The 17,904-nt window shown below is 40.9% G+C and overlaps 2 protein-coding genes across 2 annotated transcripts; one reads left to right on the top strand and one right to left on the bottom strand.

The window, feature by feature from the left end:
• The first annotated feature begins 42 nt into the window (after nucleotides 1–42).
• Nucleotides 43–9,580, top strand: LOC132199356 (pre-mRNA-processing-splicing factor 8). The gene is made up of 21 exons (XM_059624003.1): nucleotides 43–198; nucleotides 356–591; nucleotides 830–998; nucleotides 1,073–1,237; nucleotides 1,348–1,563; nucleotides 1,617–1,829; nucleotides 1,897–2,128; nucleotides 2,394–2,704; nucleotides 2,759–2,976; nucleotides 3,086–3,312; nucleotides 3,368–3,577; nucleotides 3,636–4,870; nucleotides 4,975–5,121; nucleotides 5,181–5,331; nucleotides 5,438–6,625; nucleotides 6,742–6,902; nucleotides 6,990–7,836; nucleotides 7,915–8,108; nucleotides 8,234–8,615; nucleotides 8,748–9,175; nucleotides 9,266–9,580. The coding sequence occupies exons 2-21, from the start codon at nucleotides 357–359 to the stop codon at nucleotides 9,474–9,476; spliced, it is 7,140 nt and encodes a 2,379-aa protein (XP_059479986.1). The 5' UTR covers nucleotides 43–198; nucleotide 356; the 3' UTR covers nucleotides 9,477–9,580.
• A 3,233-nt stretch (nucleotides 9,581–12,813) lies between these two features.
• LOC132199851 (heart- and neural crest derivatives-expressed protein 2-like) lies at nucleotides 12,814–17,904 on the bottom strand. The gene is made up of 3 exons (XM_059624900.1): nucleotides 17,473–17,904; nucleotides 15,848–16,379; nucleotides 12,814–13,195 (listed from the first exon to the last, which is right to left on the bottom strand). Exons 1-3 carry the CDS (start codon nucleotides 17,547–17,549, stop codon nucleotides 13,100–13,102), a joined length of 705 nt encoding a protein of 234 aa, XP_059480883.1. The 5' UTR covers nucleotides 17,550–17,904; the 3' UTR covers nucleotides 12,814–13,099.

Genomic DNA, 17,904 nt, shown 5'->3' with positions numbered 1-17,904 from the left:
CTTGACGTTCACCTCTGCCACCTGGTGAAAATTTCACTGACTTTAGGAGTTGAGGCCACAAACAAACCTGCGTTGTCTGAAAGCCGGAAGACTTTCTTGTGTTTTCTCCAAATCTTTAAAGTTCCGTGGAACGCCTTTCGATTTCGGGAATGAATAACTGAATTCGAATTAAGTAAACGGAACTTAAACACTAATCGGGTGAGTAAAATTTCTGAAAAATCTGATTTGTTTGGCGGCACAAACGCGCCATCTTGGCATCCGGCGAATCCAACGTGCTCATTTCCAGAAGTTTTGATCAGAAATTTTAATTTGCTGAAATATTACTTGAGATTTGAGAATTCTGTTCCCTTTTTAGGATGGCTGGGCTACCCCCGTACCTGCTGGGGCCCAACCCGTGGGCAATGATGGCCCAGCAGCAAGTGCAGATGGCTGCGGCGGCACAGGCGGCTCATGCTCAAGCAGCTCAGCAGGCCCAGATTCAGGCCCAAGCGGCCCATGCAGCCGCCCAGGCCCAAATGCAGGCTCAAGCCACAGGCCAAATTCAGCCCCCAAAAACGGATTTCATCTCTGAGGAAAAGCTTCAGGAAAAAGGTACAATTATGATTACAGAAGCATTTTTAAGCAATTTGATAAAATGGAAACACTGATTTCCTTATGTAATTTTATATACTTAAAAATTATAACATAATTATTAAGTCAACCACTTAAAAACTAAATTTTTTTACAAGAAAAGTCTTTTTCTAGTCTTTTGTTTGACAGATATGAGATAAAAATTCATTGTAATTAAATAATTGGCTCCTTGATTATTTCAAGTTCAAATCTTTTCCAGCTCAAAAGTGGCAGCAGCTTCAGTCGAAAAGATTTGCCGAGAAAAGGAAGTTTGGTTTTGTGGATGCTCAGAAAGAGGACATGCCTCCGGAGCACCTGCGAAAAATCATTCGCGACCATGGCGACATGAGCAGTCGCAAGTACAGACATGACAAACGAGTCTATCTGGGGTGAGTTGATTTCCAAGTGCCTTGTCAAATGAAGTGAACGGAGTTTCATGAGTGGGATGCAATTCTGATTTCAGAGCCCTCAAGTACATGCCGCACGCTGTGATGAAGCTCTTGGAGAACATGCCGATGCCGTGGGAGCAGATCAGAGACGTTAAATCGCTCTATCACATTACTGGCGCCATCACTTTCGTCAATGAAATCCCCTGGAATATCGAGCCAGTCTACATTGCACAATGGGGGTGAGAATCTAAACGTTTCATTTTTTTGTAGTTTATCATCTAAAACTACTACCTTGGATTTAAAATTTATTTTATGTATTTAACTAATTTGATAATTTGTCTTTATTCAGAACTATGTGGATCATGATGAGGAGAGAAAAAAGAGACAGGCGTCATTTCAAGCGAATGAGGTTCCCTCCATTTGACGATGAAGAACCTCCACTGGATTATGCTGACAACGTCCTTGACGTTGAACCCCTCGAGGCCATCCAGATCGAAATGGACTCTGAGGATGACGGTGCCGTGGCAGAGTGGTTCTATGACCACAAAGCTCTTGTTGGAACAAAGTACTAACAACTTTAAGTTCCATTGTTCCCAAAATTAACTAATTTCCTGATAGGTTTGTGAACGGCTCAACTTATCGCAAGTGGAATTTGTCGTTGCCTCAAATGGCATGTCTCTACCGACTCGCAAACCAGCTCTTGACAGACCTGGTGGATAACAACTACTTCTACCTGTTTGACTTGAAGTCATTCTTTACAGCCAAGGCGCTCAACATGGCCATCCCTGGAGGACCTAAATTTGAGCCTCTCATCAAGGACGCAAGTACACAGTAAGTTTTGGGTATTTTTAATTTTGTGATCCTTGTTTGCTACAAATTGTTTTGAATTTGTTTTCAGGGATGAGGACTGGAATGAGTTCAATGACATTAACAAAATCATCATCCGTCAGCCAGTTCGAACGGAGTACAGGATTGCTTTCCCTTTCTTGTACAACAACATGCCCCACTTTGTACACTTGCCTTGGTACCACACCCCTAATGTGGTCTACATCAAAACCGAGGATCCTGATTTGCCAGCCTTCTACTTTGATCCACTCATCAATCCGATCTCTCACAGAAATGCTGTTAAGGTAAAGATTTTTGCTTATATGGCTTTGAAATAAGTCCAGCAGAAAATTTTGCAATGATGAGACGCGCAGGGGTCCTGAAATCAGCCAGGCTTGTGGGCTGACAGACTGCATAAAAGCCGCTCCAGTACCTTCAGTTAGGACGGGGCCGTTTTTATGCGGACTGGATAAAGCGCATACTGAGCATCAAATAATTACCAATTTTAAAATATTAAAATCCCATCTTTTATTATTCAATTTCTAATTCAGTCCCAATTGAAATTCTCAGGTTGTGGAGCCAATTCCAGAAGACGATGAGGAGTTTGAGCTCCCAGAGTACATCCAGCCTTTCCTGCAAGACACTCCTCTCTTCACAGATAACACTGCCAATGGAATTTCCCTTCTTTGGGCACCTCGGCCATTCAACATGAGGTCAGGTCGCACTAGAAGAGCCATCGACATCCCAATTGTGAAAACCTGGTACAGAGAGCACTGCCCTCCTGGCCAACCAGTAAAGGTCCGAGTCAGCTACCAGAAATTATTGAAGTACTACGTGTTGAACGCTCTCAAGCACAGACCACCCAAGCCACAAAAGAAAAGGTGAAATCTCATTTTTAATCTTGTTGTCTCTTATCTTATGTTAAATTCTTCCAGATACTTGTTCCGCTCGTTCAAGTCCACTAAGTTCTTCCAGACAACAACTTTGGACTGGGTTGAGGCTGGTTTGCAGGTTTGCAAGCAAGGTTACAACATGCTCAACCTGCTCATCCATCGCAAAAATCTTAACTACCTTCACTTGGATTACAACTTCAACTTGAAACCTGTTAAGACTTTGACCACCAAGGAACGAAAGAAGTCTCGTTTCGGAAATGGTAAAATTCATGCTATTATTCTTTAATATTTAATTTAAAAATATATTAAAATGAACTTCAGATATACTTATGTCAATGAAATCTTAGAAAAGCTTCTGCATATTTCCAGCATTCCATTTGTGTCGAGAAATTCTGCGACTGACCAAGCTGATTGTGGACTCGCATGTCCAGTACCGTTTGAACAACGTTGACGCCTTCCAGCTGGCCGATGGCCTGCAGTACATCTTTTCTCATGTTGGCCAACTGACAGGCATGTACCGGTACAAGTACAAACTGATGAGGCAGATCCGCATGTGCAAGGACTTGAAGCATCTCATCTACTACAGATTCAACACTGTAAACGAAACCAGATTTTTAGCACTTTCAATTTTTACAAAGATTTCTTCTCCAGGGTCCTGTGGGCAAAGGCCCTGGCTGCGGCATTTGGGCACCTGGTTGGCGAGTGTGGCTCTTCTTCATGAGAGGAATCACTCCGCTACTGGAACGGTGGTTAGGCAACTTGTTGTCCAGGCAGTTCGAAGGTCGTCACTCTAAGGGTGTTGCCAAGACTGTCACCAAGCAGAGAGTGGAGAGTCACTTTGACCTGGAGTTGAGAGCATCTGTAAGATCTTTCTTTGTTATTAAAACGTTCAAGTTTCTAAATTCACAAATGTTTGCAGGTCATGCACGATATTGTCGACATGATGCCAGAAGGAATCAAGCAGAACAAGGCTCGTACCATCCTGCAGCATCTCTCTGAAGCGTGGCGTTGCTGGAAGGCTAACATTCCCTGGAAGGTTCCTGGCCTTCCCACCCCAATTGAAAACATGATCCTCCGGTATGTCAAGATGAAGGCTGACTGGTGGACAAACACAGCCCACTACAACCGCGAGAGAATCCGGCGAGGCGCCACAGTAGACAAAACCGTCTGCAAGAAGAACCTTGGCAGGTTGACGCGTCTGTACTTGAAGGCTGAGCAGGAAAGGCAGCACAACTACCTGAAGGACGGCCCGTACATCTCGCCCGAAGAGGCCGTGGCCATTTACACAACCACTGTGCACTGGCTTGAGTCTAGGCGATTTGCTCCCATTCCCTTCCCTCCTCTCTCCTATAAGCACGACACCAAGCTGCTGATCTTGGCATTGGAAAGACTCAAGGAAGCCTACAGTGTCAAGTCTAGGCTCAATCAGAGTCAGCGTGAGGAACTAGGGTTGATTGAGCAAGCCTATGACAATCCCCACGAGGCCCTGTCCAGAATCAAGCGTCACTTGCTGACGCAGCGAGCCTTCAAAGAGACTGGCATTGAGTTCATGGACCTCTACAGCCACCTTATTCCAGTCTACGATGTTGAGCCGTTGGAAAAAATCACCGACGCTTACTTGGATCAGTACCTCTGGTACGAAGCAGACAAAAGGCGTCTCTTCCCTCCGTGGATCAAACCTTCAGACACAGAACCACCGCCACTGTTGGTCTACAAATGGTGTCAGGGAGTGAACAACCTTCAGGATGTGTGGGACGTCAACGAAGGCGAGTGCAACGTCCTGCTGGAGTCTAAGTTTGAAAAGATGTACGAGAAGATTGATTTGACCCTGCTCAACCGACTGCTGCGTCTCATCGTTGATCACAACATTGCCGATTACATGACTGCCAAGAACAACGTGGTCATAAACTACAAGGACATGAACCACACCAACAGCTACGGCATCATCAGAGGCCTGCAGTTTGCCTCTTTCGTTGTCCAGTACTACGGACTGGTGTTGGATCTGCTGGTTTTGGGTCTGCAGAGGGCATCAGAGATGGCTGGACCGCCGCAAATGCCCAATGACTTCCTCACCTTCCAGGACGTGGTTTCGGAATGTGCTCATCCGATTAGGTTGTACTGCAGATATGTCGACAGAATCCACATTTTCCTCAGGTAAAATATAAAAATATGAAGAACTTGAAACTTTTATAAAGAATTTCTTAGTGGTTATGAACAGTAATATATTTTTTTTTTATTAATTGTGTTTCTTTTTCCAGGTTTTCAGCAGAGGAGGCGAGAGATTTGATTCAGAGGTACCTCACTGAGCATCCTGATCCAAACAATGAGAACATCGTTGGCTACAACAACAAGAAGTGTTGGCCTAGAGATGCAAGGATGAGGCTAATGAAGCACGACGTCAACCTGTAAGATTTTTGCAACCACTTGAATCTTGTAATTAATTTCTATTTAATTATGATTATAGGGGTCGTGCTGTATTCTGGGATATCAAAAACAGACTTCCTAGATCAACTACCACTGTGCAGTGGGAGAACAGCTTTGTCAGTGTCTACTCGAAGGACAATCCCAATCTTCTCTTCAACATGGGTGGATTTGAGTGTCGTATTCTGCCAAAAGTAAGTTGAGATTTCAATTTTATTGACCAAAGAGCTACCGGAAATAATTGTTTCACAGACTTCCTTAAATTACACTTTTGTTAAGAACAAACTGTTTTGATTTCAGTGCCGCACAACTCACGAGGAGTTCACACACAGGGATGGCGTGTGGAATTTGCAGAACGAAGTGACCAAAGAGCGAACTGCTCAATGTTTCTTGCGCGTTGACGACGAGAGTCTCCAGCGATTCCACAACAGAGTTAGGCAAATCTTGATGGCCTCTGGTTCAACCACGTTCACCAAAATTGTCAACAAGTGGAACACCGCCTTGATCGGGCTGATGACCTACTTCCGAGAAGCCGTTGTCAACACCCAGGAGCTGCTGGACCTGCTGGTCAAGTGCGAGAACAAAATCCAGACCCGTATCAAGATTGGTCTCAACTCAAAAATGCCTTCCCGTTTCCCTCCTGTGGTGTTCTACACCCCTAAGGAGTTGGGAGGTCTGGGCATGTTGTCCATGGGCCACGTGCTCATCCCGCAGTCTGACCTTCGTTGGTCCAAGCAGACCGACGTCGGCATCACTCACTTCAGGTCTGGTATGAGTCACGACGAGGACCAGCTGATCCCCAACTTGTACCGCTACATCCAACCCTGGGAGTCTGAATTCATCGATTCCCAGCGAGTGTGGGCCGAGTATGCCCTGAAGAGGCAAGAGGCCAATGCCCAGAATAGGCGGTTGACTCTGGAGGATTTGGAAGACAGCTGGGACAGGGGCATTCCCAGAATCAACACCCTTTTCCAGAAGGACAGACACACCCTTGCCTACGACAAAGGTTGGAGAATCAGGACCGAGTTCAAGCAGTACCAGGTCTTGAAGCAGAATCCCTTCTGGTGGACGCATCAGCGCCACGACGGAAAGTTGTGGAACCTGAACAACTACCGCACAGACATGATCCAGGCCCTGGGAGGTGTCGAGGGCATCCTTGAGCACACCTTATTCAAGGGTACCTACTTCCCTACCTGGGAGGGTCTTTTCTGGGAAAAGGCGTCCGGTTTTGAAGAGTCCATGAAGTACAAGAAGCTGACCAACGCCCAGCGTTCTGGTTTGAACCAGATTCCGAACCGTCGCTTCACTCTTTGGTGGTCTCCTACCATCAACAGGGCCAACGTTTACGTCGGTTTCCAGGTGCAGCTTGACTTGACGGGAATTTTCATGCACGGCAAAATCCCAACCCTCAAGATCTCTCTTATCCAGATCTTCAGAGCTCACTTGTGGCAGAAAATCCACGAGTCGGTTGTCATGGACTTGTGTCAGGTAAATTGAGATTAACTTTGATTATAATTTAGATTACTTTTATTCATGGTATTAATTTTTTATCTTTATCATTTTAAATATTACATCAAGCAATAATTTCTGCATTATTAATTCAGGTGTTCGATCAAGAGTTGGATGCTCTGGAAATCGAGACAGTCCAGAAAGAAACGATTCATCCTCGTAAGTCCTACAAGATGAACTCGTCTTGTGCCGACATTCTGCTTTTTGCTGCCTACAAGTGGAATGTGTCCAGGCCCTCATTGTTGGCTGACTCAAAGTAAGTTTTTTATTTTTTTATTTTTCAGGGCTAGTCTATATAATTTTTGTTTCAAAGTTAATATAATGAAATTTTTTCTGTTACTAGGGACACAATGGACAACACGACCACCCAGAAATACTGGATTGATGTGCAACTGCGTTGGGGCGATTACGATTCGCACGACATTGAGCGTTACGCGCGTGCCAAGTTCCTCGACTACACCACTGACAACATGTCCATCTACCCGTCGCCCACTGGCGTCCTGATTGCCATTGACTTGGCGTACAATCTGCACAGTGCGTACGGCAGTTGGTTCCCAGGATGCAAGCCGCTCATCCAGCAGGCCATGGCCAAAATCATGAAGGCCAACCCCGCCCTGTATGTGTTGCGAGAGCGCATCCGAAAGGCCCTCCAGCTCTACTCGTCCGAGCCGACTGAGCCTTATTTGTCTTCGCAAAACTACGGAGAACTCTTCTCGAACCAAATCATCTGGTTTGTGGACGACACCAATGTGTACCGCGTCACAATCCACAAGACCTTCGAGGGTAACCTGACCACCAAGCCCATCAACGGCGCCATCTTCATTTTCAACCCCCGCACTGGCCAGCTCTTCCTCAAGATCATCCACACGTCTGTGTGGGCCGGACAGAAGCGTCTTGGCCAGCTGGCCAAGTGGAAGACTGCCGAGGAAGTGGCGGCCCTGATTCGCTCACTGCCTGTTGAAGAACAGCCCAAGCAGATCATCGTCACACGCAAGGGCATGTTGGACCCTCTCGAAGTGCATTTGCTTGATTTCCCCAACATCGTCATCAAGGGCTCTGAGCTGCAACTGCCCTTCCAAGCGTGTCTGAAGGTTGAAAAGTTTGGAGACCTCATTCTGAAGGCCACGGAGCCTCAGATGGTTCTCTTCAACCTGTACGATGACTGGCTGAAGACTATTTCCTCGTACACGGTAAATAATTTAAAATTTCACTCATAAACAATGTAATTTCAAAAACTGTAAATTACGCTATTCTTATTTTTGTTTTAGGCGTTCTCGAGACTGATCCTCATCCTTCGTGCTCTTCATGTCAACACTGAGAGAACCAAAGTCGTCCTCAAGCCTGACAAGACCACCATCACTGAGCCTCACCACATTTGGCCCACTTTGACTGATGACGAATGGATCAAGGTGGAGGTTCAGTTGAAGGATCTCATTCTGGCTGACTATGGCAAGAAGAACAAGTAAGTTGATTCCTCCTTTAATATAGATTTATTTACATCCGTTCACATCCGTTGATCAATTTATTAAAATAATTATTTAAATTTAAACTATAATTTTTTTTAACAAAGCATTGCTTCTTTTTCAGTGTCAATGTGGCATCTCTGACACAGTCTGAAATCCGAGACATCATTCTTGGTATGGAGATCAGCGCTCCTTCCGCCCAGAGACAGCAGATTGCCGAAATCGAGAAGCAGACCAAGGAGCAGTCACAGTTGACTGCCACCACAACCAGAACTGTGAACAAGCACGGCGACGAGATCGTGACGACCACCACATCCAATTACGAAACGCAGACCTTCAGCTCCAAGACGGAGTGGCGAGTCAGGGCTATTTCGGCCACCAACCTGCACTTGCGAACAAACCACATCTACGTGTCCTCCGATGACATCAAGGAAACCGGTTACACTTACATTCTGCCCAAGAATGTGCTCAAGAAGTTTGTCACCATCTCCGATTTGAGAGCTCAGGTATATTAATCTTATTTTTTTATAAATGATCAAAATTATATTACAGTTTTTCTTTTTTTTTTTAGGATTTAAAATTACCTCAAATTTTCTTTCATTTGGCAAAAGTAATAATTTTTCAATTGTTGTTTTCAGATTGCTGGTTACTTGTATGGTATCAGTCCACCTGACAACCCCCAGGTAAAGGAAATCCGGTGCATTGTGATGCCTCCGCAATGGGGCACCCATCAGACCATCCACTTGCCACACCAGCTGCCTGGCCACCAATACCTGAAGGAGATGGAGCCCCTCGGCTGGATGCACACGCAGCCCAACGAGTTGCCGCAGCTGTCCCCACAGGACATCACAACGCACGCCAAGGTCATGTCTGAGAACTCGAACTGGGACGGCGAGAAGACGGTCATCATCACTTGCAGCTTCACCCCTGGCTCGTGTTCGCTCACGGCTTACAAACTGACGCCCAGTGGATACGAGTGGGGTCGGCAAAACACCGACAAGGGCAACAACCCCAAGGGCTACCTGCCCAGCCACTACGAGAAGGTGCAAATGCTGCTCTCAGACAGGTCTGGCATATTTTCATTAATTTTGAAAAATAATTTGGATTGAAATTTTTATTTCATGACTAATTTTGTGAATTTGAATCATGTTTGCAGATTCCTGGGCTTCTTCATGGTGCCGACGCAAGGTTCGTGGAATTACAACTTCATGGGTGTGCGCCACGACCCCAACATGAAGTACGAGCTGCAGTTGTCCAACCCCAAAGAGTTCTACCACGAGGTGCACAGGCCAGCGCACTTCCTCAACTTCTCCTCTCTGGAGGAGGGTGACGGCGTCGGCGCCGACCGAGAAGACGTGTACGCGTAAAAATGTGAATTTTAGCAAGTCCGTTTTGATTTTCTAATTCAATTTGTGTATATATTTTTAACTTTAAATCATGATGAGTAATTAATAAAAACATTTCCTGACAACCCCAGACCATTTTATTAAAAATATATTATCCATATCAATATACAAACATATTAGCAATATTTCATTTAGAATGATGAATGAATTAAATTTAACTCCGGGTAAATCCATTAATCATTGCGAGTCGTATAAAAATACTAAACTTGTCTTATTGCGTCTACTCGCGTTTGACGATGAAACATAAAAACGACGATCGTAAAATGCGCTGATTGTATATGTGTTCAACCGAGGCAGATTGGTTTGTTGGGCTGGTCTGTGAGTCGGGGGCGTAATTCTTTGAAGTCGCGTGCCTTCATCATAGGCGTTATTTTAAGGATTTTATTTCGCCTCCTCGCCATCTGGTTTTGAGCATATTTCGGAAAGGTGCGAGCGGCGCAATATTTCAGAATAAATTCAAAATTATGATCAAAAATTTGAAAGGTCTGAGACAATGACTCGGCAAATTAAAAGTCAAATAATTTTTTTAATTAAACTTTACTTGGAAAGTTGCTGCATTGACAGATTTTTCTATCAAAAGAGATAGAAAATTAATTTTTTCCAACATTAAAAAAAGAATAGAATGGAATTTCTGAGGAACAAAGTATTATATTTATTTAATGATAAATATTCCATTATATTTTGGTGTCAAAGCATTTAATAAATATTGTTTTTTTTTTCTTTTTAAAACGCATTTCAAAAATTCACTCTCTGTTTCTCTTTTGTCCTCAGCCCAATTCATTACGATCCATTAAGGAGCATATCGTGCGCGCTTCGCACGCACTTTGTGTCGAATGTGTGTGTATATCGGTGTGTGCGGTGCGTCCCGTGTGTTTATTGTTTCAGAACGAGACTGATACACTGCTGGGAGGAAGTCCTAACTGCGCCCGCCGCGATGTAATAATTTATCTCGGTGATGCTGAACAAGCAAACAGCGAGTGTGAAAAGGGCCCAAAAGATCGAGAGCGAAAGACGGCCCGCGCTTCGTCTTCTTAATGAACATCGCGCGTTCTCATCGCGTCCATGAGGAGAAAAAGAGCAGTTTGAAACAAGAAGAAGAGAGTTGGCGTCCAAAATACACACACTAGACACACTCACCTGCCGGCAGAAAAATAAGCAATCTTTGTCATGAACGTTTAAATCTTAAACTTGCTCCATCGTAGAGAGAAACATGAAAATCTGGAACGAAGCAATAAGTAAAAGCAAGTAAAAGTTAAATTAATTTGATCATTTTAAGTTGAAATTGATACAGGGAGTAAATATTTTGTTTAAATCAACATTTTTGGATAAATTTATCCTCTTAATAACAATTTATAGATTTTTTTTTCTCATTTTTCATCATATTGAAAAATAATCTAAATAATTATTTATTATTATAATTTAATTTTAAATTTAAAATAGTTTTTAATAATTATAGAGTTTAAATTTTTTATTCCGAAATAGATAATTCTTTTAAATAATAAGATAAGAATTCAATTGCAAAAATAATTATCAAAAAATCAACATATAGAAATATTCATTCATCAGTAGATTAAAATTATACAAAGATGCATTATCATGCATATTTTGCTTTTTATATTTCTTAAAATTATCAACCCTCAAGAAAACTTCAGCTTGGGAAAATCTTTCAGCACAGCGCTTAGCTATAAAAAATAAAAATTGTCTCCGCCACTTTTTTACTCCTTTATATATTTATTTTACAACCCTCCGAATTTGATGCCTGAGACAAACACGCATTTTTCTCCGCCGCGTACATACGTCAAGTTGCCAATTGAATTATGGGCCACTTGCTCAGTTCTTGCTTGGTTGGAGGAAAAAAGAAGTGTCGCACATGTGAGAAAAATAAAGCCACCCCTATTGGGGGCGTCAATCGTCGGCGACAATAATTTTACGGGCACTCGGGGTAAAATCGTGTTTTGCTTAAGTGCCCAGCTGCGAGTGTGAAATCCACGCTGAAATCAGACACCAGGGTGGTTGTTTTTTTTTCGGTCGGGGGCATGTCGGTGGCGCCAGGACTCACTTTTTGATCCGAAAGTGAAATTTATGGGACATATTAGCGTGGGATAATGGGTCAAGTGGAGAGCATCTGCATGCATACGTGCAGCTACCCCGACCACCCCTTTTTCGCTTCTGGGGGGTGGTGCATTAATATTAAAATTCGGGAGTCTGGCGCGACCACCCCTACGTATAAAGAGTCAAGTGCGGCGGCGGCGGCGCTTTGATTAACTCGATTAAGCGGTCCATGAGCTACAAATACTTGGTGGTGCAGGGTCTATAAAAAAATACCATAGACTGACGTTTATGTGCTTTTAGACAAATATATTCGCCTTGATATTCATAGTATAATATATGATTTATATAAAAAAAAAAATACAAATATAGAGCGAATAATAAGAAAAAATAAAACTAAAAATTTGGAAATTATACAAAATATTATTCCTTTTTTTATAAATGAGTAAAAGGAATTGCAATCTTGTAATTTTTTCCGGCAACACCATTTATAACAACTATTATGTTCGTTTCATTATTAAAGTAAAATTTAATTAGAATTATTTTTTCACGTCAAATACAAATAAAAATTTTTATTACTATTTTACTATTTAAAAGTTCAAATATAATTTTTTTGAAGAAGTTGACACTCGAGGAGATGATCATGGAAATGAAGCGATCGGGCTTTTCCAAATATAATTTTATTTAATAAAATTATGATAATTAACATTATCCAACCGGCATTTGGCCACCCAGCAATTTTTAAATTAATTAATTATTCTGTTATTAAAATATCTGGATATGTCATTTATTTATCTTATCCATTAACTTTAATAATAATGTTACAATAATTTTATTATAAAAAATATTTTATTGTCCAATATTCAAGTTATTAAAGTAAAATTTGAATAAGAATTCCATTTTCACTTAAAAAAATTTTGTAAGTTTCTTTTGAACATACTGGTCACACATTTGATAAATTTCTTGTGACAAAAAAAATGTATAGACCGTGGTGATGCTGCGGTGCCTCCATTGAATATTTTATGCAACACGACGCAGGCGGCAGAAAGCAGATTCTCTAATTGCTGGCCAAGATAAGAGATTAAGTGCTTCTCACAATAAACCGCATCTATAGCGTGTGACGCATAATGAATAAACGGCGCATCCATTTGGGCCTCGCCGTAAATCAAAACGTCGTCTGGCGGATGATTCAATCCGCTTCCTCTCTCCGCGAAGGAAAATTATTTTCGCTTCCATAGTAAAATCACGATTAAGTTTAAATTCAATTTTTATTTTTATGAAACTTTACACCAAAAATTTCAATACACGAAATTATTGTTGTACACTTTTATATTTTAGTATTTCTTTGGCATTTCTTTGTAATATTTCGTTCGTTTTCGTGCTTGTGAAAATTTAAACCTATCGACTGACGTACGCTATTCACATTTTTACACAAACGCCGCAGAGACGAGGAATTTTAAGTACAGCAGGAAGCGCGTCCATCGAGAATTGCACTCCACCGAGAACGCGGAAATCCACTGGACGCTTCTCAAAAATTACTGCTTGAGCTCGTTGTGCACCCACACGTGTTGCGGCCAGCCTGTCCTGCCCTTGTTTTTCCTGCCTACCTCCACCATTTCGATGTTTTCCAGCTGAAACAAATACAATAGAACAAATTTAATCATATTTACCTTCTATTTAAGCATTAATTTTGTTAAATCATAACTTTTTAGTGGATTTTTTTTTATAATTCCTTTATTTCCTTTCAATTCTACTTTTCTAAGGTCATTGAATTGGAAATCCGTGTAAAAAAAAATTCATGAGAATGCTTGGTGGGAAACGCTCGAATAAGAAAATTAAAATATAATGAATATAATGATGAAAGGGCGATCGATAAAACCAATTACTTATAATATTTGCAGAAGCTTTGACCCTGCCATGAACTAATCCCTAAAGTTGACTGATTTGGGCAAAATGCTGCTGCCTTCAATCGGGCATTTTCCGATTCGGGCATTTTCCACAAAAAGACATTCGAGCAACTTCTTTTCGGGCCAAATAAGGAATGAGGCGCCTCTTAATTTAGAGAATTTCAGCAAATTTCAATTATTGATATAAAATAATATCGTCAGAAATGCTTTTTTTTAAAACTGATCTTATATATTTAATCATTTTTATTTTAATTGCAGAGAAAAATATATAATTATCTAGAAAAAAATATAATCATCTCAAGTTTAGTGTGAAAATAATCTTCACGATTTGTAAACAAAAAGAATTTCCAGGACTTGATAAAAAAAAATTAACTTCCTCCTTGCTGTTTCCAAGCCAGAAACCTTGAGACGTGAGATATAAATTATAAAAAATAACCCTTGGCAAGAAAAAAAAACAAACTTTTGCAAAACTGCGCGTTGGAAAGTAAATTTAAACACACAAGAAAGTGTGCGCGCACAGAATGTAATAAAAGCTGCAGTTTATAAAAAGCAGGCGTTGGGTTGTTTTTATTGGTGCACGGGCGGCGCGATTATTCGCTGGGAGATATCAACTGTGGGCTCTGGCTTGTGTCAGTGGAGGAACGAACGACGCCGCCACCGTAGCAGAGAAAGATGCACATGGCCCTCGCCTTAATTCAATTACGAGATAATCGGGCCGAGTGCTCGCGCGCGCACGCTCAAATCGATTCGCCGCAATTAGATTATGGCCGAATAATCGTCGCCACCGCGATGAAATGAAAGAAACAATTGACGCAAATCGAATCAACACCCTCCACTGTTGGCAAAACACGGAAAAGATGTTATCAATTATATCTGCCCGTCTCTCTCCCCAGGGCGTAGTTTTACTTAAATAAGTGCCCATCATTGTTGGAGTCTCGGAAAAAGTGGAAATAAGATTATTGAAATTTAAAGTGTGAATGATAATTTGTTTGAAGAAGTTGACACTAGAGGAAATGAAGATTCGGGCTTTTCCTCGTTGCAAAAAATTGTTTTTATTCAAAAACAAACGGCTCTACCAGTTTCGGTCACGGTCTGCGACCCTATTTCATGAGCAAGAAAAATACAAAAAATCAGCGAAATTGAAAAAACCACATTTTAACATAAAAATAAAAATCTTAAAACTAACAAATTCAAGTACCAACCTATTTCATGAGCAAACGCGCTGCTCGCTGACTAATACAAGAATGAGCTAGCTAAAGAGCCGTTTGTTTTTGAATAAAAACAATTTTTTGCAACGAGGAAAAGCCCGAATCTTTATTTTCGTGAATGATAATTCTCAGGTATGCTTGCGGTGACGAGCAGGTTGCATAATTAGCTTTAAATCACAGGCGCACGCTGCAGGTGCGCGATTTGAGTAGATTTATTTGGTGGTGATTTTATTCATAATTTGGAACAAAATTCATTCTGACAATCTTTGCGAATAGAGTAGATTTGATTTAAAATTTGTATGAAAAACAAATTTTTTTAAATAAATTACAAAAGACGTATTATTTACGCATTTTATTTTAAGTTTTTTTATTGTTAATATTGTTGGTGTTTGAAAAAGCTAAAAATCCAAATTTTTTATAAATGATAATATGTAATAAAATATTGCTTGTCAACTTAAAATAAGAGTGACTGCTTCAATTTGAGATGATTATTAATTATTAAAGACTTTGAAAAATTACACTGCAAAGAACGCTTACGATTGAAATTAGCTTTATCTAGGATATTTTCAACTAGCAGCACAGGATTGGTGGTATTACAACCTAAAATTGGCCCCAATTATTCGCAAAAAAAATAGCATCTTTATCCAGTTATGAGAGCTTCTATGGAAGCTGTTTTTGTTCCATTCGCTTTTAAATATTTCTTAATTTTACTTCCTCCATTAATTTGTAAATTTTATCACGCTTCTAAAACCGCAATAACCACACAAAATCTTAATCAACAACATTTTTTTTTTTACTAATTTATAAACTCAAAAATTAGCTTGTTGTAAAAATAAGAATAAATGATCCATAAATTGGAATATATCTTCAAGCACAAAATAAATTAAGATTAAAATTTAAAATTTTCCCATCACAAAATCAAGAGAAATTTAAAAATAAAAACAGTTGTTTCTGGGCCAGATTAGGCTTTTCGATCACGATTACTACTTTTGTCCAATAGTAACAAAATTCTTTTGATAATGCTTGTTTATGAAAATTAATAATTTCTGAAACTTGTATCATTCCTATTATTTTAAATCAAAGGATTGTATTAATTATTTTTTACTCATAAAGCTTTTTCAATAAAATGTACGCGGTTTTTGCATCTCTTTGTATTGTTTAAACTCACCTGTGGACATCTGCCGGTGTTGTATTCGTCGCAGGCGGCGGACTGTTGGTGTTGGCCGAGGTGTTGCCTGGCCTGGCGGCGGCCGGCGACGTGCAGGTCGGCCCTGAAGGCGCTGCGGGCCGTGTCGATGGAGATTTTGTCGCCGTTGAGCATTTCCATCAGGTGGTTGATGTAGGCGATTGCGTGCTTCAGGGTCTTGATCTTGGAGAGCTTCGTGTCGCCCGGGATGCCCGGGATGTGCTCGCGCAGGGAGGAGAAAGCTGTGTTGATGCTCTGCGTGCGGCGCCGCTCCTTCTTGTTGGCCGTCGAGCGCCGCTTCACCGTCCGCACCGGCGCCAGCCCCGGCACCGCCGTCGACGTCGTCATCGGCGCCATCGACAGGTGGTGGTACTCGGCGGCGCCGCCGATCAGCGGCGGCTGGTACTCGTCGCACGGCGACACCGAACGACCCGAGCTCGTCGGCGAGCAATCGGCCCACGCGCCCCCGGCGCTTCCACCCCCGTAGTAATCGTGTTGCGGTGAAGGGTAGTACCTGGTAACAAATAGACAAAAATTAATTTTATTTTCATTCCAAATGTTTCCTAATTTCATTGAAATAAGAAACAGAGTAAATTCAAAGTTAAACATTTAAGAGTAAAAAAAAACGGAAATAATTCTTGACGATTTACAGATTTTTTTCATCAATTTCTCCGATTTCCCCAAATATTGTTTTAAATTACAACAAGAGCTTAATTTGCATAATTTTAATCACTTGCAACAGATGTTTGGTGTAAAAATTGTGTCAATTTGGGGTTAATTTTAAAAATGCTGTGTTGCAAATAACCGATAAAAATCTAGCGAAATGTTTTACTCTTGAATCGGAACTGTTCCTGTATATTTATTGTTTTATAAATGAGAAAAAAAAACAACCTACAACTTTTAAATCCTCAGATGAATGATTTTCATTGCAAATTTTTATTAAGATCGGAAATTTAGGACAAAATTTTAACCGGTTAGACTTTTTGTACTATATTGTATATTCGTCAAAAATTCTTAAATTTCTAAGGAATTTTCTGAAAAATTGCGGAAATTAGGCAAAAATTGATTATTACACAATCCATTGTGAAATTTAAAATTCACAAAAAGTGAATAATGGCCTTTTTTCCCTCGTTTTATCCTTCATTTCTTAATTTACTTTTAAATATTTTTCCCATCAAGGAAAACCCTCCGATTGCCCTTATCTAATTAAATGCGGAAAACGAAATTATAAAGTTTTAGTTAGAAAATGTTTAAATACATAGTGTGAAAATATAATGAACACAGAAGAACACATTTGCTCACAGTACTATAGCAAAAAAAAAGGATATACTGAATGAATTAGACTAGACGTGCATTACGAATTGTATTTCAATGAATTTTTTGGTCTCTTGTTCTGCACTCCAGATGGAGATTAGGTGATTTTAAGCAATTGAACAAAATAATTAAGATTTCATCATAACTAAAACTAACATGGAGCAAAAAATAAAATGCACAAATTAAGAAAACTTTTAAAGTTATTGGAATAAAAAAAATCTTCAAGATTGATTGATACTAATTTTACCAGAAAAGCGCTAATTTATTTATTTCAAAGATTGTGAAAAACATACCTGCTGTAGTAAAGGGTGCCGTTGTCAACTGGCGCCGAGTACGCGTTGCAGCTCATGTCCACTATGTCCAGACTCATGGTCGATTCCTCCGTGTCCGTGTGACTGAATGACTTTGTTTGAACTGCCAGAACGTCAGAAGTCAGAAAACTAACCGAGTCGATTTTCTTCTGAAGTCTGAAGTCGACGCTGAAGTCTCTCGAGCGGGCGGGGAGTTCGGAGTTCCGCCTTCTGTCGGGGCCGCCAATGGGGACGCGGTGCTCCTCTCCAAGGGTCACCGAGGGGTCACGTTAAGTGCCAGCGGAAGCAGGTAGGAGGGGTGAAAGTGATGGATTCGGGGTGTGAAATTGATTGATCAAGGGAAACGATTAATAGCGTTTCGGTTGTCCCTTATTTATTTGTGAATGAGACTCGCGTTTACAGAAATGCAGGTGT

This window comes from Neocloeon triangulifer, unplaced genomic scaffold (genome assembly GCF_031216515.1).
Source record: "Neocloeon triangulifer isolate White Clay Creek 2 clone unplaced genomic scaffold, ASM3121651v1 ptg000014l, whole genome shotgun sequence".
NCBI lineage: Eukaryota > Metazoa > Arthropoda > Insecta > Ephemeroptera > Baetidae > Neocloeon > Neocloeon triangulifer.
Note: the sequence above shows the minus strand (reverse complement) of the source record. Positions and strands in the feature narration are given on the sequence as shown.

Excerpts from the sequence above, each read along its gene's own strand:
- LOC132199356 (XM_059624003.1), top strand. The coding sequence starts at position 357 with ATGGCTGGGCTACCCCCGTACCTGCTGGGGCCCAACCCGTGGGCAATG. Across the intron at positions 2,129-2,393 it reads CTCACAGAAATGCTGTTAAG|GTTGTGGAGCCAATTCCAGA; the intron begins GTAAAGATTTTT and ends TGAAATTCTCAG. Across the intron at positions 3,578-3,635 it reads ACCTGGAGTTGAGAGCATCT|GTCATGCACGATATTGTCGA; the intron begins GTAAGATCTTTC and ends AAATGTTTGCAG.
- LOC132199851 (XM_059624900.1), bottom strand. The coding sequence starts at position 17,549 with ATGAGTCTGGACATAGTGGACATGAGCTGCAACGCGTACTCGGCGCCA. Across the intron at positions 16,380-17,472 it reads GGCACCCTTTACTACAGCAG|GTACTACCCTTCACCGCAAC; the intron begins GTATGTTTTTCA and ends ATTTGTTACCAG. Across the intron at positions 13,196-15,847 it reads ACACCGGCAGATGTCCACAG|CTGGAAAACATCGAAATGGT; the intron begins GTGAGTTTAAAC and ends TATTTGTTTCAG.